Here is a 26,103-nt window from a genome sequence, read left to right as displayed (position 1 = left end):
CGATACTGTACAATATTAATCAAACCAAACAGACCAACATGAAATACTGAGTTTAGAATATTAATCATGAACATAATCTTACTTTATGTAAGAGTCCATCTATTAGTATTTTTTATAAAGTGTTAAGCTCATTTAAATGTTGTTTTTCATTCCAGTACATCAAGACAAACAGGATGTTTTTCTCTAATGACCCACATTGCTTAATCATAAATGCAAATGCACTTTTTATTCTTTACGAAGATGTAAGGTCTCTTTTAGCGTAAGGTGTAAATCAGCCAAAAGACGATTGTAGAAGAACAGACAGAACTCAAGCACATCATCATTACTGTTAATAAAGGGAAGATTTCCATTTATCCATTTATGATGGAAGACGAGACTCTTTCATCAGAACAGCAGAGTTTATATTCCTACAGGGGAATATTGCTGGTCGATACACGTTTGCATTAGAGTAAATCAGATATGATCAGCTAAACAAACTCGGATATTGATGCATCACACTTCTCGAAGCCAAACAAGATCAGTGTTTATAATCTTCTAATAAACTGGTTAAAATGTGTACTTGTTTTTGTTTGAAAACACATTAATCGCTACGTTTACACCTCTCATCCACACTGGAATGATGTTTTTCCTCCACCAAAAACAGAGGGCTTCAAAATCCTTCTCCATTACCACATACTTTGGAAAATGATGACGTCCGGAAACTAAACCGAGGTTGTGTTTGTGTGCTCACTAACAGGTGTGACTCTTGAACTGTTGTGTTTACATGCTGTCTGTGTGAAGCAATAACTGAAGTCAAAACCCCTTTTTTATTCACACAAGTTGTTAAATCTTATTTAGGCAACAGCAGCTTCAAATGCTTTTTTTTATTTTGAACCAAGTGTAAAGCGCAGCATTGAGTCACACTCCGACCACAAACAGTGGATGACACACAGGTAGGGTTGCCAACTTGGCCCTGTACACCTGTACACCTGATCAATGACTGAAAAACGTCATGCAAGAAATAAAACATTATTTATGATTGTTTATTCCTTGTTTGATATGGAAATTACTGCACTCAAACCTTAACATCAATGCACTCATTAATGCAAAATATTTTAGCCTACTTTTAAGATAAGCATTTCACTTTCATAACAAAATACACAAAATAATTGTGCAATTTAACTAAATTAAATACAATTTTAAATATTTATTTATTTTATTTTATTTTGACTTTTAAGATTACTCAATTCAATTTGATGGAATTTTGTTATGAAATAGAAATGTGTAAAAACATAAAATAAAATAATAATAATTTTATGTATTGTGTAATGTAAGTTTAACATATTATTTACTTATTCTGGCCCAAAGCAGTTTTCTGGTTCACACCGAACAATTAAAATGTTTTAAAATGTATAAATATATACGTAGTAAGTATAAAATAATATATAAAGTATAAAAAACATTCATACACTTACACCAAAGGAAATCAAATAAATGCACATAAACATTCCCTCAGAAAAATATTTTCAAGATTTTCCATCAAATTGAAATGAGTAATCTTTAACAAAATGAAGTAAAATGTCATTTAATTTGGTTACAGATCACACAATTCAGTTTGATGGAATTTTTGTTATGAAATTGAAATGTGTAAATCTTAAAAATAGCCTTTTTTCTCCCTTTTTTAAATTTTAGAAATGTTGGGCATTATGAACCTATAAGAGATCTTACAGTAAAAGGAAAGATGATCCTTTTTTGTACATGTTTTACTGAACATTAAAGCATTACACTGGTGGCCAAAAATATTGGCACCCTTAATAAATATGAGCAAAGGCGGCTGTGAAAAATATATGTCTTTATTGTTTATCCTTTTGGTCTTTCATTCAAAATATTCACAGAAATCTAACCTTTAACTGAATAAAACAACTGAAAGAGAGGAAATCTCTCATTATTAAATAAATATTTTTCTCCAAAACACGTTGGCCACAATTATTGGCACCCCTAGAAATTCTAATGAGTAAAATATATCTGAAGTATATTCCCATTAATATTTTAAATGTTTTAGTGCACCTGGGTGACTAGGAACATGAAATTGTTCATCCATGACTTCCTGTTTCACAGGGGTATAAATATGAGGAACAAACACGCCAAATTCCCTTAATCAATCACAGTGGGTTAGACTAAAGAATATAGTTCTGATGTGCGGCAAAAGGTTGTTGAGCTTCAAAAAATGGGAAGTGGCTATAAGAAAATAACCAAAGCATTGAAAATGCCCATTTCCACCATCAGGGCAATAATTAAGAAGTGCCAATCAACTGGAGATCTTAAGAATCGGCCTGGAAGAGGACGTGTGTCTATATTGTCTCCACATACGGTAAGGAGGATAGTTCAAGTGGCCAAAGAATCTCCAAGGATCACAGCTGGAGAATTGCAGAAATTAGTTGGGTCTTGGGGTCAGAATGTCTCCAAAACTACAATCAGACGTCACCTACATCACCACAAGCTGTTTGGGAGGGTTTCAAGAAAAAAAGCCTCTGCTCTCATCCAACAACAAACTCAAGCATCTTCAGTTTGACAGACACTACTGGAACTTCAAATGCGACCGGGTTCTATGGTCAGATGAAACAGCAAACACCAGAGATGGGTATGGTGCACAGAAATATGAAGTACCACCCAATGCCCACGGTCTTTAATGTTGTGGGGCTGTTTTTCTGCCAGAGGTCCTGGACATCTTGTTCGGATACATGGCATCATGGACTCTATCATATACCAACAGATAAAAAATCAAAACCTGACTGCCTCAATGAAGCATACAATGGGCCCTGGTTGGATCTTCCAACAGGACAATGATCCAAAACAAACATCAAAATCAACACAAAAATGGTTCACTGACCACAAAATCAAGGTTCTGCCATGGCCAACCCAGTCCCCTGACCTGAACCCCATAGAACACCTGTTGGGTGAACTGAAGAGGAGAGTCCACCAGCGTGCACCTCTGTGAATATTTTTGTGAATATTTTGAATGAAAGATTAAAAGGATAAACAATAAGGATATATTTTTCACAGCCTTCTTTTCTCATATTTACCAAGGGTCAGACTTTCTTATGATTCATATGAGAATGTGTTTGATTCTCCTCCTTGCATAGTGTGCTTATAAACAAGGATTCATATGTGTGAACGTGTCGGGAAAATGCTGAAATTCTGGGACCTTTTGCATCACGGAATGGAATTACATTTTTACAGGACACATGGCCAAAAACCAGGATGATCCTGGAAAATCCTGGATGGGTGGCAACCCTACACACAACTCATTTCTCACAATTACTAGAACACCACATGAAAAAACACAACACACACAGAGATAAGTGAGATAAGTGTGTGTGTTCAGGGAGAGTGGCTCTTGCACTGTTTGACGTGACAGGTAACTAGTTGTCCAGTCTGGTTCTGTTCACACAAGGGGTTGCACGACTACTGATTTTTAACAGTCAGAATTCAACTAGTCGTGACGTCATCCCGACATTGTATTGTATGTGAATGGATCGAAAGAAATAGACATAATTAATATGTTATACAGTACTACATTAGTTCTAGTTGAGTAGTCTATACAACCCCTAGTTCACACAGAACGAGTTTACCGCAAATACGATTATGAGTCCTGAAAATATCAGTTTGTCGTTATTGTTTATAACTGAACTGTGTGTGAACACAACCTTATTTATCACTAAAAAACAGGACTGACAACCGTATTCTGCTGCTGTCTGAATGTGTGTGACCGTCACACCAACACCTGTGTGTGTATTATGAGTGTGTGTGATTGTGTATATGTTTCTAAGTGTGTGTGTTAGTCAGAGAAGAGGCTGGCGAAAGACTGGCGCAGACTGCGGATGGTTTCAGCTTTGGCCTCGTCGTCTGTGATGTTGCCGCGCAGCGTCTCGCTGAATGTGTTCGTCAGTGACTGCGACTTACTGCAAGATAATGACACACACTTCAGAACTACACAACACACACATATCACTGAGATGAAAGGAGGAGGAATGGACAGCACTGACGAAAGAAACAGAAACACTGAATGTAGTCATGCATTGTTGTGACTTTGCAAAGACAGATTCATTATTTGTTAAAACATCTAAATGAGCCCAGATTTACATTCTAAAATCACAAATTACTCAGTGTAAATTCACAAAAATTTCCACTCGTCCCTCCTTTTCTTTAAAAAAAACAAAAATCAAGGTTACAGTGAGACACTTGCAGAGGGTTTAACCTCATGCGACCTTGCGTCCACATGCATGGACTTAACGTATTTTGGCTTTCAATTAATAAAACCTGACTGAATGCTGTTCACAAGACTCTAGACTGTCATATAAAGGGTTAAACTTCTGCCGCACCGAGTCACAACAACATGATGTTGATTTCCTTGAAGCGCTTATATGGGCGCAGAGCCAACAAAAGTGCCTCTGGTAAGAAATCTCTTGAAGTTTTTTCATTGAAACCTGTTTGGGTGTAAAGAGTAGAGTCTCTAGTTTCATTTGATATGCTGCTTTCAAAAATCTGTTCATTTTTCACACTTCAATGCGCTGATAAACATGATGTCCACATACGTGGATTTTGGGACATTATTCCCACAAAAGTTGAAAAACAGACGTTCAACTCTAACACATCTGTGGGTCATTTCACTTCATTTTAACATATATTTTGTTATATTTTATTTGTCATCACTGCACAATACGGTTCTATTCACTAACATTAGTTCATGTATTCCTATATATTTACTGAACATTATCACACTGAGAATAAATGTGTTCATGCTAAAAACTGATAAATGTGTGTTTCAGAGGCTTTATATGGAGTTAGGATGAAAATAAGGTGCATTTCAAACTGTTCTGAGACCAGTGCAGTCAGACAGCACACTGGAGGTTAAGTCATTCACTAAATAGGGAGCAAGGGAGCATCCTATAGCTCTCTATGCAGTTAAGTGCATTCACTCCTAAAATCTGATCAAAAGTTCAGTTTCAGGCTGCAGATGATGTTTGGATCACTCAACATGTTTGACAGACATGAGACAATGATAATCAGTACATAGATTCAGAATTTATAATGTATCATTTTATTTTAACATGATTGACAGTGATTGGATGATGCTGGACATTACTTTGAATCTGAATTAATTATGCTAATTTCTGATTAACATCTTAGAAACATGAATAATCAACACTCCTGCAAACATAAACAATTTAATTAAACAAAATCTCACTTTCTATAGCTTAGAGTTATTTAAAATGTCACAACTTAGTCCCGCTGTCCACATATGTGGACATACATTATTAGGAAAACTATTTGCCCTAGAATGCTTTTTTTATTTTTTATTATTTATTATCTGCATGTTTATTAGGTGCTACTAGTTACAAATCATAAAGGGAAATGACGCTCAGGTTTCAAGAGGTTAAATAATGTGAAGCTTATAATTTTATAAAAGCACTTACATTAATTCTTCTGTTAAATCTTGTTTATTATTTGAGTTGTAAAGTTGTTTAAATCATCATTTTAGGGTTTGTTGACGTTACATCATGGCCACAAAGTTGTATAATTGTCTGTAACTTTCCACAGACGTGGTTAGTAAGTGATTTTATCACAGTAAAATCATGTTAACACACATATTGTTTATGTCTTGTGTCTATACTTTTGAAACAGTGAGTATTTTAATGTTTACAGATTATTGACCCCATTGACTTCCATTGTAAGTGTCTCACTGAAACACACTGAAACACACATCGGAGGGACGAGTCGAAATGAATTTTTGTGGTAATCAACATTATGCCATAAATGCTTTAAATACTTTTAGGCTGAAATACCATTGCACTACAGTTGCACAAATGTCTTGAGGGTTGGATTTGAGATTTCTAAAATGAAAGAATGTGAAAATGTTTGAAAGCAAAGCAAGAAGTAAGTCAGACAGGACGCGTCAATGTGATGGGACACAAACACATGACATGATCTGTGATGAGTGAGTGGATCAGATCATGTTCTTACTTGAGCTGTGGGGCTTGTTTCTGTGAGGCGGATCCGGATGACGGGATTGGACCGGGCTGGAAGGCCTGACTGGGTGAGGTAGTGGCAGATCGAGCCCGCTGTGGTGACGCCTGACCCGACTGAGATGGAGAACCAGAAGCAGAACGAGGACCACCTACACACACACACACACACACACACACACACACACACACATTTGTGAAGGTCTGAATACATAACAACAAACCAATCACAGCTGAACTCACATTCAGAACAACAATGCTTTATTACATGCGACTTTAGATATCAGTTTATTGTTTACCTGCTGCTCGTCTGGGTTGTGTCGTCTGCGGTCCAGACTGAGTCTATAGAGACACAAACACACATGAGTTAAACCCGTCACATGTTTAGTTCTAGTTTAATCAGTCAATGGCTGCAGTACCTTGCTGGTTGACGTCTGTGGTATCGTGACCCCCAGCAGAGCAAACGCCATTTTACTGATGACCAGATCACAGATGAGCTGTCGGTCCTCCTCCACATGTTCACCAATCAGAGGCATCGAGCTGTCCATCACCTGAACAACAAACATTTTATAGCTGAACTAACCAGGAACATGTCCAGTATTTTTTGCCAGGGGTGGAAAAGAGGTGGCAAGAGTCGAGCAAGGGGTGGCATCCAGTAAGTTCATCTGACGGCGGAACGCTGTGTCCTCCCAGACACGGACCATGCGGGGTCTGAGTTGGGGTGGCAAAGCTCATTTTTAGGGTGGCAGCTGCCACCCCGTGCCACCCTTCTGGCCCCGCCCCTGGAACTAACCTGAACCTCATGACAACATGTGCAGGTCATACTTCACCCCAAAAAATCAAAAGAAACAAATAATTTTGCCTAATGAGAATTATTGCATTGTGACATTATTTTCATGACAGTTGAGCTCATTTTCTCCCAAATTCTCATTACCGTGTGCGCAGGTGTTCAGACTGCAGTAAGTCATGGTGGCCACTAAGCAGCGCTATTGTCAAATGATTTCAAATGGCGTTAAAAACATGTGACTGCAAGTTACTATGTTGTTTGACCACTATAAACAGGCTAGAGTGAGTTTTTAATCTGATTATTATTATTATCACTAATGCTATTAATAACTGTAACTATTTAATGAATATTACTGTCATCCACACAATCAATTTTCATTGATTTAAACCATTTGTTACTGGATTCTCTGTGTGCGCTGACCAGGTGCGATTGCAAAGTGACGGAGGAATTGAGCTCTGCACGGTTCACCTGCCTGGTGCAACATAACTCCAGCCTGTCTCACCTGCCACAGGTATTAGCATTGTTGTCCATCCTCTTATAACCACACGCAAAGACTTCAAACTTTTTTCCAGGCCCTGAATGTTCAGTGGTGGGGCCGCTACATCGCCGGCTTCACGCAGTCAACACACACATACATACACACTCACTACACACGCACACACAGACGTACTGTGAATAAAGGACTCTTTTGGTGAAATCAAACGAAAGTCTGAACTGAATTTAAGCAGCAATCTCCTTGGTACTGTTTGTGTTTTCATTAGTGTTTTTTGTCATTTCGAGAAAAAAAAAAATACAAATACTGTTTGAAAAGTGAACATTGTGTATCTGTTTTTTCTCTGTTTTCTTAAATAGCATTTTTCCTTTTTTTTTTTTTACCTGAAAACCTTCAATTTGTGAATGTGTCATTTAAGTCCATATTCAATGTGTTATTGTGGGTATAAGACGGCATTCATTTTGTGTATCGGTGGTTTATGAGCTATTTGCCGGGAAATTCAAATTGATATATATATATATATTTATTTTTTATTTTTATTTTTTTTTACAAGTTTTGACTTGTCTGGCGCCGGAACAATTTGGTTCAATTTACCTTCATTAATTCTTCTAATTTAATTTAGGACAGCCACCGTTACAACTTTAATACCTGTTCTGTTATTTACAGTCAGATCAAATACGACACACAATGTTTGACGGCTCCGGTTTCAGTCTCTGTTCAAGCTGATGAGTCAAACAACCTATAGTATGTAAGTTTCACATGTTTATGGCACCATCTAGTGGTTATTTGTGAAAAAAGTGGTTTCAATGTTTATATCGATCTATTTAAAATTGTGGCGGACTTGCGACTTATTTTAAAAGTTCAAAGTAACATTATAATTAAAGTTATTGACATTTTTTGACAACAAATGTTTGCTTTATAAGACTAGCCTATCGTTGTTTCAAAGCACTATGTTTAAGTTAATAAATTACTATTTTGAAATTATGTGTATCAGATTTGATACTTTAGGCTTTACAGGTTAAATATGCCATTTGCATTCTGACATGTATCTGACAGAAACTTTACAAAGTGTTATATTTATAATATTATTGTTCTTTCCTCTTGAAAGGCTAAATAGGAAACTTTGTTATCATTTTAAAATCTATTAGAAAATTATTATATTTGCTTTTAGAGGGCAAAAAGGTATCTCAGATTAAAAAAATGAAATATGACATGCTGTAATAGACAAATAAATGATATAAATAATAAATACAAAGAAAAATATGAATGTATATGATATGATTGCCTCTACATCCTTTAATATATGCAGAAAAAGAAACAGGACAGTCAAAATATAATATAGAAGATTTCTGAAATAACAATTGGTGCAGTGATTTCAATATATATATATATATGCATATATATTAACACATTTAGTGAAAAGGACAGGAAAAAAAGATTTAATTAACTAATGTGGCAGAAAATAAACATTTAAATACTGTGGAAGAAAAAAATGAGTAAAAACACCAAATGGGAATTTTCTTTCTTTTTTTTTTTTTTTTTTTTTTTGTCTAATGGTACTAAAAACATTTGAAAGTAAAAAAAATGTGCATTTTTTGACAATTCTACCACATGTCAGGAGTTTACTCAAATACACAGCACAGATGTGGTACAGAAACCACTCGACCAAAACACATTTGCAGAACAGCCACTGTTCTGAAAGAGAAGGTACCATTTTAACGTTTGTTATACATCATGTAAACTCAATGTAAATACTTGTAATTACAACAAATAAAAATAAAAAAAACAAGCATGTAACAAAATGTGTAATATATGTGTAAATGTGCATATATTTAAAGGGGAAATAATACTTTATGAAATATTTTAACTTCATCAAACACTTTAAATATTGAAGAATTTAACAAATAGGCCCCTGCAGCATCTACACATGTAGTTGGGTTAAACTTGGCGAAGAGTTCATGCCGTTCTGGCTCATGCTGCCATATCTTTTCTAACTCATCTGAATGATGGGGTGCGTTCTATCCCTAAACCCGATTTCCTTCAAATACCTTCCCCTTCATTGAGAGAGCTTTGAAGGGTTGAAAGGTGTGGGGCTTAAAAACAGTGGTCATTTGGTCATTTTATTGTAAATTCTGTTTGCAATGACCCTACAGCTTGGCTACCATTATTATTCTCCCATCCAAAAAGCCCAGTGAAGTTTATGCCAAAATCCCCTGCCCGGACGTTCACATGAGCTACGAGTCTGTTTTTGAATGTTGCTTCAATTCAATAAATAATAATTTTGACATATCAGTAACAATATAAACATTATTGCTAATTTTACTTGATCAATATCAGCAAAGATTTCACACCGAACAGACGAGTGCATCACAATATGAAGGGAGCCATTCTGGAAATGATGACAAGGAAGAGCATGGAAACTTTCACCAGGAGGCAGTAGAAATCTATAGTAGCTCGTATACAACAGGTTATTCAGCAAAGTTATGATCATGCTGATGATGGAGAGGCTTCAGAAAGTCATGTATCAAGTATGACACACGTGGCGTTATAGAGTTAAAGAGTGGCTCAAAAAATGTAATTAGAAACAAGAAGGCAAAAGGGTCCTATAACAGGGCTGGGGCCCCTCATAGTCACGGGGCCCTATTGAGGGGGCCTCATATAAGCTGTGGGGCCCACATATTCAAGCATATATAAAACATTTGTTTTCAAAGTTGATGGGACATGAGACCCCCCTGGGCCTCTGAACACAATATACTGAAATAAGTGGAAACATTCGAAAACATTTTAAAACTAGAATTCATTGTAGGTACAAAATAAATCATCAATCATTGTGTTGTGCAAACATTCATTTCAACTCTCTAATAAAAGCACAAATGTGTGTTCCAGTGAGACACTTACAATGGAAGTCAATGGGGTCAATAATCTGTAAACATTAAAATACTCACTGTTTCAAAAGTATAGACACAAGACATAAACAATATGTGTGTAAACATAGGTGTAATTTTAGGTAGGGATGGTAGGGACATGTCCCGATCAACTTGCAGAAAAAGGGGAAATGTCCCGACCAACATTTGGGCAATTTTACCACACAGAAAATACTTTTTATTTTCTATTAAATGTCCTTAGTATAATTATTAATGTGTAAATGATTGTCCTACCTCTATTAAAGTGGTGCATAAACGGTGTTGTCACGTGACACCTGTTGCTTTTCTCAGCGCTGTTCAGGATGCACCAATCACAGTCATTCGTAATATTTTTTTAATATCACTTTCTGCAGATTACGAGGGCATATTTCCATTGGTATTTTATGTCCAATCCTTGAAATTAGTAGATTTAAATAAACATACTTTTCGTGTACAAAATGTTTCCTGTCAAAAAGTCACAAATATTCTGAGTTTTGCATGCAGCCCAATGGAGGATTCCACTTTTTTGGCCGGTGTTCTGAAATATTCGGTTTCTAAGATTTTCGGTTGCACTGGGTGGAGCATACATGACTATTCATGAGTTTCCTGTTTTGTGTTAAAGCGGCACTGAAAATATTAGTGCATGCACAATCTATTAATTGTTGTGAAAAGATGAACAGTTAAGCTTAACTTCGTTTGACGATGAAACGTAATTACCTTTACGAAAACACAGTTTAGATACATTGTATTCCAAGCAGGCACTAATATTTTCAGTGTCGCTATAACACGATACCGGAAACTCATGAATTTTCATGTATGCTCTGCCCAGTGCAACCGAATATTTCAGAACACTGGTAAATGCCCTCTTCAGGAAGACAACTTAAAATCTGAATGACTGTGTCTGAGGTGCAGGATTTTAAGATGCTGGTATAACACCCAATGGGGCCCTGGGTATCTCAGCGAGTATTGACGTTGACTATCACACCTGGAGTCACGAGTTCGAATCCAGGGCGTACTGAGTGACTCCAGCCAGGTCTCCTAAGCAACCAAATTGGCCCGGTTGCTAGGGAGGGTAGAGTCACATGGGGTAACCTCCTCGTGATCATGATTAGTGGTTCTCACTCTCAATGGGGCGTGTGGTAAGTTGTGTGTGGATTGTGGAGAGTAGCATGAGCCTCCACATGCTGTGAGTCTCCGCGGTGTCATGCACAACGAGTCACGTGATAAGATGCACGGATTGACGGTCTCAGAAGCGGAGGCAACTGAGACTTGTCCTCCGCCACCCGGATTGAGGTGAGTAACAGCGCCACCACGAGGACCTACTAAGTAGTGGGAATTGGGCATTCCATATCGGGAGGAAAGGGGATAAAATTATAAATATATATATATATAAAGATGCTGGTATAACTCCCAATGAATGTTTTATTTTGCACAATGGAGAAGAGCACTGGGATAGATTGGAAAATAATTTTTCCAATAATAATAATATAAGGCATTTGCTTAGCATAAAGTCTACTTTGTTCAGGAGGCCTAGTTTTTCAGATAAAAATATAAATACATATAAACAACATGAGAAGAGATTATGTGGGAGTGAAGGGAGTTGGGAAAATGTCAATGTTCTATTTATCCTCATAATTTGTTTATTTTGTGATTCACATGTAAATTGTTCATTTATCGTTTGTTTAGATTTCCATTTGTTTAATGCTGGATAATACAATTTACACAGTCACTTTATGTCCCTTGGATATTCTTGAGGTATCTCTTCTTTTTTAACCCATTAATCTTAGGTTTATTGCATCGCATATCGCTGCATATTAACCAAGTTTATCGCATATCAACTAAACATGATTTTAAATTTTAAATTTGCACCCTGATCATAAAAAAACGAATAGCAGGAATGTGCAAGAATCAGCACATTCTAATGCATCAAATGTCACAGTTACTGTATGGAAATGTTATAATAATCACCTGACTGTCTGATTCTCGCTGTATGTTTTATCTGTACAGATGTGTCTGTGATGTGACTGTCTGAACAGACCTCTATAATGTAGTCTTTGCCATCTTTGCCGTGGACCGCTTTAACAGCACAAATTTCCAGACCTCCAAACATCTCCGAGCACGAGTCGACCCACACACGATACCTGTCAACACAATCAAACTATTTAGACATGATGAATATGAGAAAATGCTTTGAAATATATATATATATATATATATATATATATATATATATATATATATATATATATATACATTAAAAAAAAGAATAATTCTGAAGTTCCCTATCTGTCACTCCCTCGATGTTGTGTCAATATAGTGACACTAGGGGTCACTCTTGGTAGCCCCAAATACCTCTACTTTAAAAAAAAAAAAAAAAAAAAAAAAGCAGATTTGGAGTTGATTCAGTCGAGCACAGGTAGACCTGTTTGCTTCCCGGGAATCCTCCCACTGCCCGCTTTGGTACACCCTGACTGAGGCACCCCTCGGTATAGATGCGCTGGCACACAGCTGGCCCCCTGGACTACGCAAATACGCATTTCCCACAGTAAGCCTACTTGCACAGACCCTGTGCAAGGTCAGGGAGGACGAGGAGCAGATCATCCTAGTAGCACCCTACTGGCCCACCCAGACATGGTTCTCGGATCTCACGCTCCTCGCGACAGCCCCCCCGGCGAACTCCCGAGGAAGGACCCTCTTTCTCTGGGACGGGGCACCATCTGGCACCCGCGACCAGACCTCTGGAATCTCCACGTCTGGCCCCTGGACGGGACGCGGAAGACCTAAGTGGCCTACCACCCGCGGTGGTAGACACGATCACTCAGGCTAGGGCTCCCTCTACGAGGCGCCTGTATGCCTTGAAGTGCCGTCTGTTCGCTAAGTGGTGTTCTTCCCGACACAAAGACCCCCAGAGATGCGCAGTCGGATCAGTGCTTTCCTTCCTGCAGGAGAGGCTGGAGGGGAGGCTGTCCCCCTCCACCTTGAAGGTGAATGTAGCCACTATTTCGCCGCATCACGATACAGTAGATGGTAAGTATTTGGGGAAGCACGACTTGATCATCAGGTCCCTGAGAGGCGCTAGGAGGTTGAATCCCTCCAGACTGCACCTCGTCCCCTCATGGGACCTCACCGTAGTCCTTCGGGTCTACAGGGAGCTCCCTTTGAGCCCTTGGGAGTCAGCTGAGCTTAAGGCACTCTCTTTGAAGACTGCCCTCCTGATTGCACTCACTTCTATCAAAACCTGCAGGCGTTCTCTGTCAGCGAATCGTGCCTGGAGTTTGGTCCGGGTTACTCTCACGTGATCCTGAGACCCCGACCGGGCTATGTGCCCAAGGTTCCCACGACTCCTTTTAGGGATCAGGTGGTGAACCTGTAAGTGCTGCCCCAGGAGGAGGCAGACCCAGCCTAGAGCTTTTCGCATCTAATTGGATTGCATGCAGAGCCTTAGAAGCTCTGAGCAGCTCTTTGTTTGCTTTGGTGGACAGCGGAAAGGAAGCGCTGTCTCCAAACAGAGGATCGCCCACTGGGTCATCGACGCCATCACAATGGCATATCAGGCTCAGGACGTGCCACTCCCTGCAGGGTTACGAGCCCACTCCACCAGGAGTGTGGCGGCCTTCTGGGCCCTGGCCAGTGGCACCTCTTTGGCAGACATCTGCAGAGCAACGGGCTGGGCAACACCCAACACCTTTGCGGGGTTCTACAATCTCCGGGTTGAGCCGGTCTCGTCCCGTGTATTGGCAGGCACGAGCAGGTAAGTTCCGGGACCACTGGCCGGATGTACCGCTTGCGCATAGCGCCTTTCCCCTCCCTTGAGGTGAAGATGTGTGCTCTTGACTCCCAGTCGTGTTCACAGACTGTGATCCCTGGAAGACTTTCCTCCTTAGCCCTCTGGCAGCTGAGTTTGCAGAGAAACTTGCTGACCGGCCCAGTACGTGCGCTAATGAGCCCCTGTACTGAGGTAGGTGCTCCACATGTGCTGGTTCCCTGAAGGCGACCCCATGTGATATCTTCCGCAAAATTGTTTCCCTGACAGCAAACTGCATCTTCCTTGGGCAGAGGCCCCTCTGCCCCCAGTCGCCATGCTCTGTAGAAACTCCTCCCCCTTCAGGTAGGACCTACCATGGGACCTCTCCGCATGACATACTTCCAACAAGACTCGGTAAGACCATGTGAGGTATTCCACTCAAAATACCCCCCCCCCCCCCGGGTGGGGAGTGGTCTCCGCGGTGTCTTCCCCTAGGGAGGGACATCCCCCGATGCAGACACTTATGGCTCCCAGTCAGTTAACAAATTCCACTCTTTTTGGGGAGAAAAGAGAGGGAAAAGAGGCCTCGACTGGGCTAGCCTGTCCCTATAGTTGGGCAGTCGACTTGTTCCTGATGGACCATTCGACACTCATAAGAGCATTGGGGGAGGTTACGTGATGACCTGGTGCGCTGGCTACGAGGCACACAGCAGTCTGCCCGTCACACACTGCCAGTTCATGCAACACAGTTCAGTTGTGGCGTTTTGTATAGGGACCCCTAGTGTCACTACATCGACACAACGTCGAGTGAGTGACAGATAGGGAACGTCCTGGTTACTTTCGTAACCTCTGTTCCCTGATGGAGGGAACGAGACATTGTTCCCTCCCTATTGCAAGGGAATGCAAAACTATTGCGAGGGAACGCAAAACTTGCGAGAAAATGCAAAACTTATTGCGAGGGAATGCAAAACTATTGCGAGGGAACGCAAAACTATTGCGAGGGAGCGCAAAACATATTGCAAGAGAACGCAAAAATATTACAAGGGAACACAAAACTTATCGCGAGGGAACGCAAAACTATTATGAGGGAACACAAAATTATTGCGAGGGAATGCAAAAGTATTGCGAGGGAATGCAAAACTTATTGCGAAGGAGCGCAAAACTATTGCGAGGGAACACAAAATTATTGTGAGGGAATGCAAAACTATTAGAGGGAACGCAAAACATATTGCGAAGGAGCACAAAACTATTGTGTTGGAACACAAAACTTATTGCAAGGGAACGCAAAACTATTAAGAGGAAACGCAAAATATATTGCAAGGGAACGCAAAACTTATTGCGAGGGAACGCAAAACTTATTGTGAGGGAATGCAAAACTTATACTAGTGATATGCCATTTTCTATGTCATGTCTATTTTTGATGAAGTAATAAACCAAAATGTGACAAAATTCTGTTTATCTGTTTATTATACATGTGGATTTCACACGCTAATACTCACTGTAATTTGGTCACTGAGTGAAACAAATTTGCTCGTTGCATTCTACTAATCAAGACATTTCCAGAGACATATAACACATGGCTGTGTGATCTTTTGATCTTTTTACTGGTTCTAAATTTGATTGACGTGATTGTAAATTTGTGAATTATGAAAATTGAACAGTTCTAATTTATCAGCAAATTTAAAAGCAGTGTTTTAGAATTGGTCAGATCAGATATATTAATTGTAAAGATAAGAGTCTAAGCTTTAAAACGACACCTATTTTATGCAGCTCAAGCAAGTGGTTGTTGAATAATACCATAATATCTTTTTTTCCCGTGATCAACGTTCCCTCTAGGATCGGTACTGGGCCGCTCCGGGTTTAAGAGTTTTGAACTGATTTACCGTACAGGCTCAAACATTTAGACTACAATTCTTCCATTGATCCACTAATTTAGGGGTTCACAACCTTTTTTCCCCCAGGTAAAATCGCTAACATCCAGAGAGCTGGATGGCCTGTGGTTTAGTTTTGTACAGAAATTCATGTGTAGGCACAATTTATAACTATTTGTCTATTAAACAAATTTCTAGTATAAGTCTTTAGATGAAAAGGTTTTTGAGATCATAAAAAACATCAATTCAGTCAAGTGTGTCCAAACATTTCACTGATATAATCACTATATAATTCCCATACTATAGTTTTGATAACTTTACTATTGTTCTAAAACGTGAAAAAATAGTGATAATAAAGTACGAGGTGTTGTTGTTTGTCACTGTAGTGAGTGGAAGACTGATATTATGAATGTGTATGAATCTCACCTGTCTGTCATAGCAATCTGTTCCAGCATTGCAGAACCTGTATTTGCCTTCCAGTTTCCTGAGATAGATGTTCTCCTGAAACAAGGATGTAAAAACACAAAGTATTCCTGTAACAGCTCTTTTTCTCATTACGCACAAGAAACCCTGAATTCAAGACAAATATGCAATAATAAATAGAGAAAAGACCATGAGGCTGTGTCATTTTTTAAATATTATTTTAATGTAATGCATCATATTTTATGCTATACCTGTTTAAATAAATCTAATTTATTCCACGTTTATTTATATCACTGTATCTTGTGTTGTTTTATCCAAACATTTAAAAAGAAAATCTGGGTTTGAGAGTTCTTTTTGAATTGATTCGTTGAAAAATATATGCATAAAAATAAAGACAGTAGACACGGGACGTATGCAACAAAAAACATAGAATCTATATTACTCTAAATGCATCAAAAACATGGAAAAAGCATGATGAAACATTTATGCCAAATTAGGTAAATGAATGCCTTAACTGTGTTAAATATATTAATAAGAATAAATGTTTGTAGAGGGGAGAAATTTGAAAAAGTTTATTTTATTTGCTTCGGCCTTGGTGTGAATAGACCTTTCTTTGGCAGTTAATTTTGCAAATTCGTCACGAATTTGGTGTGAATAGGCCTTACATGAATCTGACTGACAGAGACATGTGGTCATGTGACCGTATGGGTCTCAGTTCATTAAATCAATGAAACTAAAAATCTCAAATCTAGTTTGGGTGCATTTGGTGACATGACTTTTATATCCAGTGATGATATATCCAGCCATTGTCGCCAAGTAGATTCAAAATGTTTATTTAAATAAATATCTTTAAATAAAATATTATATATTATAAAATATTATATATAAAATATTATAAATAAATAAAAATAAATACATTTTCACTAAATGAACACAAGGAAGAATGGTATTTAATTTATAATATATTTAATTTGTATGCACCAATGCAAAAATACAGCAGTAAAAAGGCAATATTTATGTACATATATTTATACTAAACATTTTTATAAATGAACAGGGTGTGCAAAAACAACTTCACACACTTATATTTTGGAACCTAGCTGAATATTATTTATTACTGTCCAGTCAAGACTTTCTTTCTTCTGCAGAACTCAAATGAAGATTTTTAGAAGAATATTTCAGCTCTGTAGGTCCATACAGTGCAAGTGAATGGTGACCAGAACTTTGAAGCTCCAAAAAGCACATAAAGTCAGCATAAAAGTGATCCATAAGACTCCAGTGGTTTAATCCATGTCTTCAGAAGTAATAAGATAGGTGTGGGTGAGAAACAGATCAATATTTCAGTCTTTTTTACTTCTCCCTGCCCAGTTGGTGGCAATATGCATGAAGAATGTGAATCGCCAAAAACAAAAGGAGAAGAATGTGAAAGTGAAAGTGGAGATTTATAGTAAAAAAGGTCTTACATATTGATCTGTTTCTCACCCACACCTATCATATCATGTCTGAAGACATGGATTAAACCTCTGGAGTCTTATGGAATACTTTTATGCTGCATTTATGTGCTTTTTGGAGCTTCAAAGTTCTGGTCACCATTCACTCGCATTGTATGGATCTACGGAGCTGAAATATTCTTCTAAAAATCTTAATTTGTGTTCAGCAGAAGAAAGAAAGTCATACACATCTGGGATGACATGAGAGTGAGTAAATGATGAGAGAGTTTTTATTTTTGGGTGAACTGTCCCTTTAAGGATCTTGAAATGTTTTGAATTGCATGAATGGGTGAACCTTCAGCACTTAGCCTTCACAATGCACGTGAACTGCTACGCAACCGCTGAAAACAGTGTATCTGTGCGTGAACACAAAACAGCGTGTCATCCCTTAAACGTTTTGCAGTCCGACCGGAGGCCCCCCGATGCCCGGGGCCCCATGCAATTGCTTGGTTTGCGTGGTAATTACCGGTACACTGCTACTGATTACATGTAATCTGCTACTGCCCAGCACTGGTAGTATAGCAAGTTTAGTATGTGATTCTCAAATTAAGCAAGCTCTCTCACACACACAAACACGTCTCTCTGGTCAGATGGGTGTATTTTCTCATGGCCTCACATGACTGGTGCTCCGGCTGCCCACAAACACCAGTGAGGATGCCAGCGCAGGGTGACGCATTAGAGAGAGAAGGGTGTACACTTCATACAGGAACACTTGTGGTTTACAGTCCTGAGCTTTAGCCACCGGACCACAACATCCAGTTTATATAATTAATGGATTTAATCAATGAAAACTTGAACACAGTCCACACACGCACTGAAACAGGTTCTTACATGTATGCTTTGTAGTTATTGCCAATTTTCTGGATCCGGATGTCGTACTTGGAGTCCACGAAGGGTTCGGCGGTTGCGTATGTTTTAGCTATTGCGACCACACTGGTGATGTCCTGAAAATCATTAGCGCTCTCCACCTTTATCTGCATCACACAGAAACAAAATCACATTTCAAGATCATTCACATATTAATAATGACCCTATTACACTCATAAAACACACAAACACACTTCATTATTCTCTGAAAACACTATTTTGATCACAATCTGACAGCAGGGGAAAAACAAGGTTGCGCTGTTGATGTTGAAACAGCTCTTCAGATTAGACAGATGTCAACATGGACAGGTTGTGTGACTGAACACCATCAACAAATCTACACAAGGTCGAAGAAAACACCATCCAGACCACATTAAATACAGATTCACTCTCAGTGAGGAGAAACATGGTTTGTGTCGATCACAATGTGAATTATTACCTAACAGAAAGAATTGCAATGATCCTCTGCCTATCTGTGTTTTTCTGGGGCACTTTCTGTTTTTCAGGAAGTCACTGACAATGACATAAACATCACCAGAATGACCCAGACAGACTACAGGTAATGAAATGTCACTGTACGTTAAAAGTGCATTAGATTAAAGATCCGGAGACCACAAAGACACCGAGTGCACACTGAATCAAGACATACCTGTGACCTTTGACCTTTCTGTGACAGTGCAGTTTAAAGGTGTGAAGGTCAGTTACTGAGACACTTTTGTGAATTCTAAAGGTCATAAGGTCAGTTCAATGGAGTCAATACAAAGAACTGGTTCAAAAGAGTTTGTTAGTGAATGTGGAGAAGGGCGGATCTGTGATTTACTGTATGCCTGCATGAGAGCCCATCAGTTATGAATGTGATGTTTTTATTTCTGTTTAAGATTAACGATAATGAAATGATGAATGGAAATAACCCCATCAGAAAAAGGTGATTGTGAAATGTCGTATCACACTTGTCATGTGGAAAACCCCTGTTTTAATGCCCTCCACCCAACCCACAGAGACCACTGATCTGAGATCATTACAAACTACACCCTACAGACAACGTAACACACACTCATAATACACACACACACATCCATACAAATCTCATAGAGATTAAAAACACAAAGTTTGTCAAGTCTCTAAACATTCATCTTTGACATTAAAGGACTATTTCGGGTTCAACACAAACACAAGTTCAGCTCAATCGACAGCATTTGTGGCATAATATTGATTACCACAAAAAATACTTTCGACTCGTTCCTAATTTTCTTTAAAAACACCAAAAATTACACTGAAACACTTACAATGGAAGTCAATGGGGCCAGTTCTTTTGAGTGTTTAAAGTCAGAAATGTGAAGCTTATAATTTTATAAAAGCACTTACATTAATTCTTCTGTTAAAACTTATTTAACGTATTATTTGAGCTGTAAAGTTGTTTAAATCGTCATTTTTACAGTCGTTTATGTCATCATGTCAGTGAAGTTGTAAAATTGTCTATAACTTTCCACAGATGCGGTTAGTGAGTGATTTTATGACAGTAAAATCATGTTAACACACATATTGTTTATGTCTTGTGTCTATACTTTTGAAACAGTGAGTATTTACGGATTGGCCTCATTCCAATGTGATCTCATGAGAATTTGTATATATTTTTACATAAAGTTTGATTTTAGCAAACATACTTTTGCTTACGCTTGGACAGACACTGAAAAAATAAATAAATAAGAGGAGTCAAAAATGCACTTTTTTCTTATTTTACTGATTTGACATTATATATCTCTGGGTGTAAATAAGGTGGCTCTGAAAAACTGTTTTTGTTCCCAATCATGTCAACTGTGTCTGAGAACATTTTTTGTGTTGATACGACAAAGCAATCAAAAGTTATAACATTACAAAAATAATTTATCATAGTGTCCTAAAACATCTCCAAACAAATAAAACATAATAATTGTACATAAGAACTAATTACACATGCAAACACAACAATGACTAAAGGTTTGCATAGCATGCAGACATGATTTTAGTAATGAGATTTCACAGAATGAGTTTCATTCTGTGTCATTTGAGTCATCATTGAGTCTGTGTCATGTATTTGGCGCCATCTCCTGGTGGCCATATGTAACATTGTGCTTCATGTGGATTATCTAATGATCTATGCACCTGATTACCTTGTGTGTGGACTCGTTTGAAAGATAATTACCTCCCCTAATAATGGTATGTGATATTGTATGTTCCTTTATTTTTCGTGAAGTTATAAGCGAAAACGCGACATATAAGCAACATGAACATATTTATCAAAGACATATACTTAGCTATTACTCACTATATTTTTGTCTGTGTGTAAAACAAATAGGCTGGTTGTATTCTACTCTTTGAGAGCTTTCTAACAACATATGACACATGACTATCTGATCAGTTTGATGTTTTTTACTAATTGCAATAATATGTGCAGTGTGAAATTATTTATACATTTCAAAGCACTTGTTCAGTTTTGGTCATAATGTCTACATGCATTGTAAAGTAGAGCTTCTAAGCTTTCAAATGATACCTATTTTGTCAAGACTGTAGTTATTAATATTTTGATAATAATTTGTTTTTCTCACATGTGAGCTTAAAGGGTTAATGCCATCACATTTATTCAGCGCAGTTAATTTACCTAATATAATAATAAGAGTGGTGGCGGCGTAGTGAGCTAAAGCACATAACTGGTAATCAGAAGGTTACTGGTTCAATCCCCAACCTCACAGTCATCACCATTGTATCTTTGAGCAAGACACTTAACTCCAGGTTGCTCCAGGGGGATTGTCCCTGTAATAAGTGCATTGTAAGTCGCTTTGGATAAAAGCGTCTGCCAAATGCATAAATGTAAATGTAAAATGACATTATGACGGTTTCATTCTGTTCTGTGTGATTTCTGCTGCTCCATTCAACTCGTTTCAAAGTATTATATCACTTTGAACAAAACAAACTTTAAAATGTTAAAATAAGAATTCTGTATTAATTTAATCATCATTCATTAAGCATTAATATATATATATATATATATGGGACCCAAAAGGAGTTTTCAGAATATTCCAAAAACATATACATATAAATATATCTTCATATGGTTAAGAAATGGTTATGGTTAGGTTTATGGGTGGGGTGGGATTAGCAGCTCTAAAATATCTATAAATATGTATATTAGAATATACATTATTGTCAATGTACATTAGTCTGCTTATGCTCTGTTTTTTTTTTATTGTTGCAAAGTGGTTATGTTTAGGTGTAGGGCTAAGGGATACAAACTATTACATTTACATTCATTTTTTATTCACTGATTTATTATAACTCATTAAGCATTTTATTTTAATTAATTGTTTTGCCATGGGATAAAAAGGAGTTTTCACAATATGAAAAAAAAAAAGGAAATAATAACAATAATAATAAAACAACAAAAGCACCATAAAACAATCATACAATCTTCGTCTCCATCCGCCGAAGTGGACGCCGTAACTGTCAACCCACACTGATTTTATATTCATAATTCCTACATAAAATCTTTGCTGACTCATCAAACACTCACAAACAAAACAGACCTGTCATTACATCATCAGTGGCATCAGGACCATACCTTTCCCATGCCGGCATGGGCGTGTCCCATCTTCACCACCACTGGGAATGTTGCCGTGGGCAGCTGCAAGACAAAAATGAGAAACAGATGAGAAACACATGAGTCAGAAAATGCTGCAGAACGTCTAAACACACATCCTGATGAACACGTTATTAAAACTGCCCTGTTACTGGTGCGCTGGTGTTTGGTGTCAGAGGGATTTAAGGGTGATGTTGGTTTGATCATGAGTAAAATGTTCTTTGAAAAGAACTAAGAGGAGACCGCAGGGTTCAGACAGACGCCCAGTGATTCCTCAACAAACCGGCCCGTCTGATTGATCAGTGATCACACAGATCCAGCACATTAACTGTAAGAGAAAGAGACTAAAACTCTCTTCATGTGTCGACAGCTCACATTCCTCTGGAATAACTATCAGGTATGCAAGCACACATTACATAACTAATTTCCGAAGGATTGAAGGGAATTAAAGGCTGAGTTTAACCCCTTACACCCTTAATGCATTTTTGAGACATTTTCCTTCTAAAAAAAAAAATAAAAATTATAAATCTCAAAAAATACTTAAACTTATATCAACTAAGTGTCCAATAATAAAATTAATTACATAAATCCAAAACATGTGTGTTGAGCGCCCTCTTGTGAATTGATCTCAGAGAAATTGTCGCTACAGAGACACCATTAGCGATTAGCCACCATAGCTAGTCATGACACTCTTTGAGGAATATATCAGGATCTCCACATCGTATTACATTGAGTGTGGGCTTGTTTGATTCGGAGTCATCTGCTGTAAGTTGTGATATGCCATTTTCTATATCGTGTCTATTTTTGGTAAAGTAATAAACCAAAATGTGACGAAATTCTGTTTATCTGTTTATTATACATGTGGATTTCACACGCTAATACTCACTGTAATTTGGTCACTGAGTGAAACAAATTTGCTCGTTGCATTCTACTAATCAAGACATTTCCAGAGACATATAACACATGGCTGTGTGATCTTTTGATCTTTTTACCAATTCTAAATATGATTGTTGTGATCGTAAATTTGCGAATTATGAAAATTGAACAGTTCTAATTTATCAGCAAATTTAAAAGCAGTGTTTTAGAATTGGTCAGATCAGATATATTAATTGTAAAGATAAGAGTCTAAGCTTTAAAACGACACCTATTTTATGCAGATCAAGCAAGTGGTTGTTGAATAATACCATACAATTTTTTATTGTGATCAGCGCCCCCTCTAGGATTGGTACCGGACCGCTTAAGGTTTACGCTGTTAATACATCAGTGATCATTAACAATAATCAATAATCATTATTAACCATCAGTATGATTGGCACTTTCCAAACACACACTAAATCCAGACACTTGCTGCACCCATGTTGATTTATTAAAAAATATCGGCACTTGGACAGCACGTTGCGCTGTTTGCAGTGTAGTGGGAGGTTTAGCCGCATGGCCCCAAAGACGCAGCAGTTGCGGCACCTGGACAGCATGTTTGAGCCAACAGTAAACATGGTAACGTGGTAAACGTAGCATCTGCGGACACCTTAAACTTAGTTGTTTGCTAGATTAAATGTCGGGAACATATGTGAAGCAATGTCAGGAATATGCTTGCGTGTGCATACGTACGACATCATTTAAGTTTGTTTGTCATGGAATTAGAAGGCACCTGAAACTAAATACCCCCGATAAATACCGTAGTCTGATGTTTATTTAACTTAAACGTATTGTTTGGAGCTTTGTAGATTGTTTTCCAATGTAATGCGAGTAATTTCATGAACTCTGTATTATTGGCACGGGATGACTCGTCTTGTTTTGACGAGGACGTATGAAATCATTTGGAGTTTGTGCCTGAGAGTTGGATTTAAAAGATACGATATGGGCGCCATTTGCAGAAGTGCGGTGAATAAAATGATTTGTTTATATCGATGAGGCACGTTTGCAGAATGATTATGAATGAGCCTCTTGCGGAGCCGAATTCGGCTCATGTCTGTTCGGATAGAGGCTGTGTATAGCTGTAGTGAGCTGTAGAATGGTGATGCTTACAGGCAGAAACTGAAACAGGAAGCACCCGCCCTCAGAATGATCCAGTGCTGGTCAGACCAATCAGACTCTACGCTACAAGACTGTTTTGATCACATGGACTGGGAGATGTTCCGGTCTGCCTCTGATGACGACATCGAGGTCTACGCTGATACCGTAACGTGTTTCATCAGGAAGTGCATAGATGATGTAGTGCCGAAACAATACGGATCTACCTAACCAGAAACTGTGGATTAATAGCAATGTTTGTGCGGTACTTAATGCGCAGACCTCCGCTTTTAATTCCGGGAACGCGGAGGAGCATAAACAAGCCAGTTATGCCCTCCGCAAAACTATCAGAGTAGCCAAACGCCAGTACAGGAACAAGACTGAAGGACAGTTTAACACCACCAACTCTAGAAGCATGTGGCAGGGAATTAATATCATCACGGACTTTAAAGGGAATAAAAACTCGGCCATGAACACCGCTGCCTCTCTCCCGGATGAGCTAAATAGTTTTTATGCTCGTTTCGAGGGAAATAACACCGCCCTCGCGGAGAGAGCTCTCGCAGCTGAAGCTACAGAGGTTAGTTCACTCTCCGTCTCTGTAGTGGATGTAACCCGATCCTTCCGATGGGTGAATATTTGTAAAGCCGCGGATCCAGACGGCATTCCGGGCCGCGTCATCAGAGCATGCGAGAACCAACTGGCTGGTGGTTTTACAGACATTTTCAACCTTTCCCTCTCCTTGTCTGTGGTCCCCACATGCTCAGAATGGGCAGCAGACATACCACTGACTGATCACTGACACTCTGACACACTGGTGTCAGGAGCACAACCTCTCCCTCAATGTCAGTAAGACAAAGGAGCTTGTGGTGGACTTCAGGAGAAAAGACAGAGAACACAGTCCCATCACCATCAATGGAGCACCAGTGGAGAGAGTCAGCAGCTTCAAGTTCCTGGGTGTCCACATCACTGAGGAACTCACATGGTCCGTCCACACTGAAGTCGTTGTGAAGAAGGCTCATCAGCGCCTCTTCATCCTGAGACGGCTGAGGAAGTTTGGAATGAACCGCCACATCCTCACACGGTTCTACACCTGCACTGTAGAGAGCATCCTGACTGGCTGTATCTCCGCCTGGTACGGCAATAGCACCGCCCACAACCGCAAAGCACTGCAAAGGGTGGTGCGAACTGCCAGACACATCATCGGAGGTGAGCTTCCCTCCCTCCAGGACATATATACCAGGCGGTGTGTGAAAAAAGCTCGGAGGATCATCAGAGACTCCAGCCACCCGAGCCATGGGCTGTTCTCACTGCTACCATCAGGCAGGCGGTATCGCAGCATCAGGACCCGCACCAGCCGACTCCATGATAGCTTCTTCCCCCAAGCAATCAGACTTCTGAACTCTTGATCTCCCACGATCAAAATACATCAGCACTGCACTTTATTACCCTTACTCTTATATCTCACACCGGACTGTCATAAATTATATTCTCTCTTAACAACACACTGGCAACTGCCTATCAACCGACAGCCTGAGTGTCAACACAACACTTAATATTTATTTCCACTGATTACATGGGAGGTACAGTGTATTTTTATTGTATACAGTCTTCTTATTTTGTGTATATTGTATATTGTGTTGTGTAACAAGATTTGTAAACTTTGTTATGTGTAAATCAGATGTTTATTGTAATTGTCATACTGCTATGTTGCTTGGAACCGCACCCGAGACTTACACCCACTGTTGTACTTGTGTATATGGTTGAGTGACAATAAAGGGATTTTATTTGACACACACACACACTCCCACACACTCCCACACACACTCACTCACTCTCTCTCACACACACACACACACACACACACAAACACACACAGTTTTATGTCTCAGTGCCCAT

The 26,103-nt window shown here is 38.8% G+C and overlaps 1 protein-coding gene across 1 annotated transcript in view; it reads right to left on the bottom strand.

Moving 5' to 3' along the window:
- The window catches only part of LOC127435192 (synapsin-3-like), a 111,190-nt gene that overhangs the window by 1,412 nt on the left and 83,675 nt on the right, over positions 1-26,103 (bottom strand). The window contains exons 8-15 of the mRNA XM_051688458.1: positions 22,180-22,242; positions 18,549-18,691; positions 16,231-16,305; positions 12,227-12,329; positions 6,425-6,556; positions 6,305-6,347; positions 6,004-6,157; positions 1-3,941 (exon numbers count right to left, since the gene is read on the bottom strand). The exon at positions 1-3,941 is cut by the window's left edge and continues 1,412 nt beyond it. Of these exons, the coding sequence (XP_051544418.1) occupies positions 3,818-3,941; positions 6,004-6,157; positions 6,305-6,347; positions 6,425-6,556; positions 12,227-12,329; positions 16,231-16,305; positions 18,549-18,691; positions 22,180-22,242 (837 nt within the window). The 3' untranslated portion in view covers positions 1-3,817. The remainder of the gene's footprint in view (positions 3,942-6,003; positions 6,158-6,304; positions 6,348-6,424; positions 6,557-12,226; positions 12,330-16,230; positions 16,306-18,548; positions 18,692-22,179; positions 22,243-26,103) is intronic.

The sequence above is a fragment of the Myxocyprinus asiaticus genome, chromosome 45, assembly GCF_019703515.2.
Source record: "Myxocyprinus asiaticus isolate MX2 ecotype Aquarium Trade chromosome 45, UBuf_Myxa_2, whole genome shotgun sequence".
Lineage (NCBI taxonomy): Eukaryota > Metazoa > Chordata > Actinopteri > Cypriniformes > Catostomidae > Myxocyprinus > Myxocyprinus asiaticus.
The sequence above is the reverse complement of the archived record's forward strand: the minus strand, read 5'-3'. Positions and strand labels throughout refer to the sequence as shown.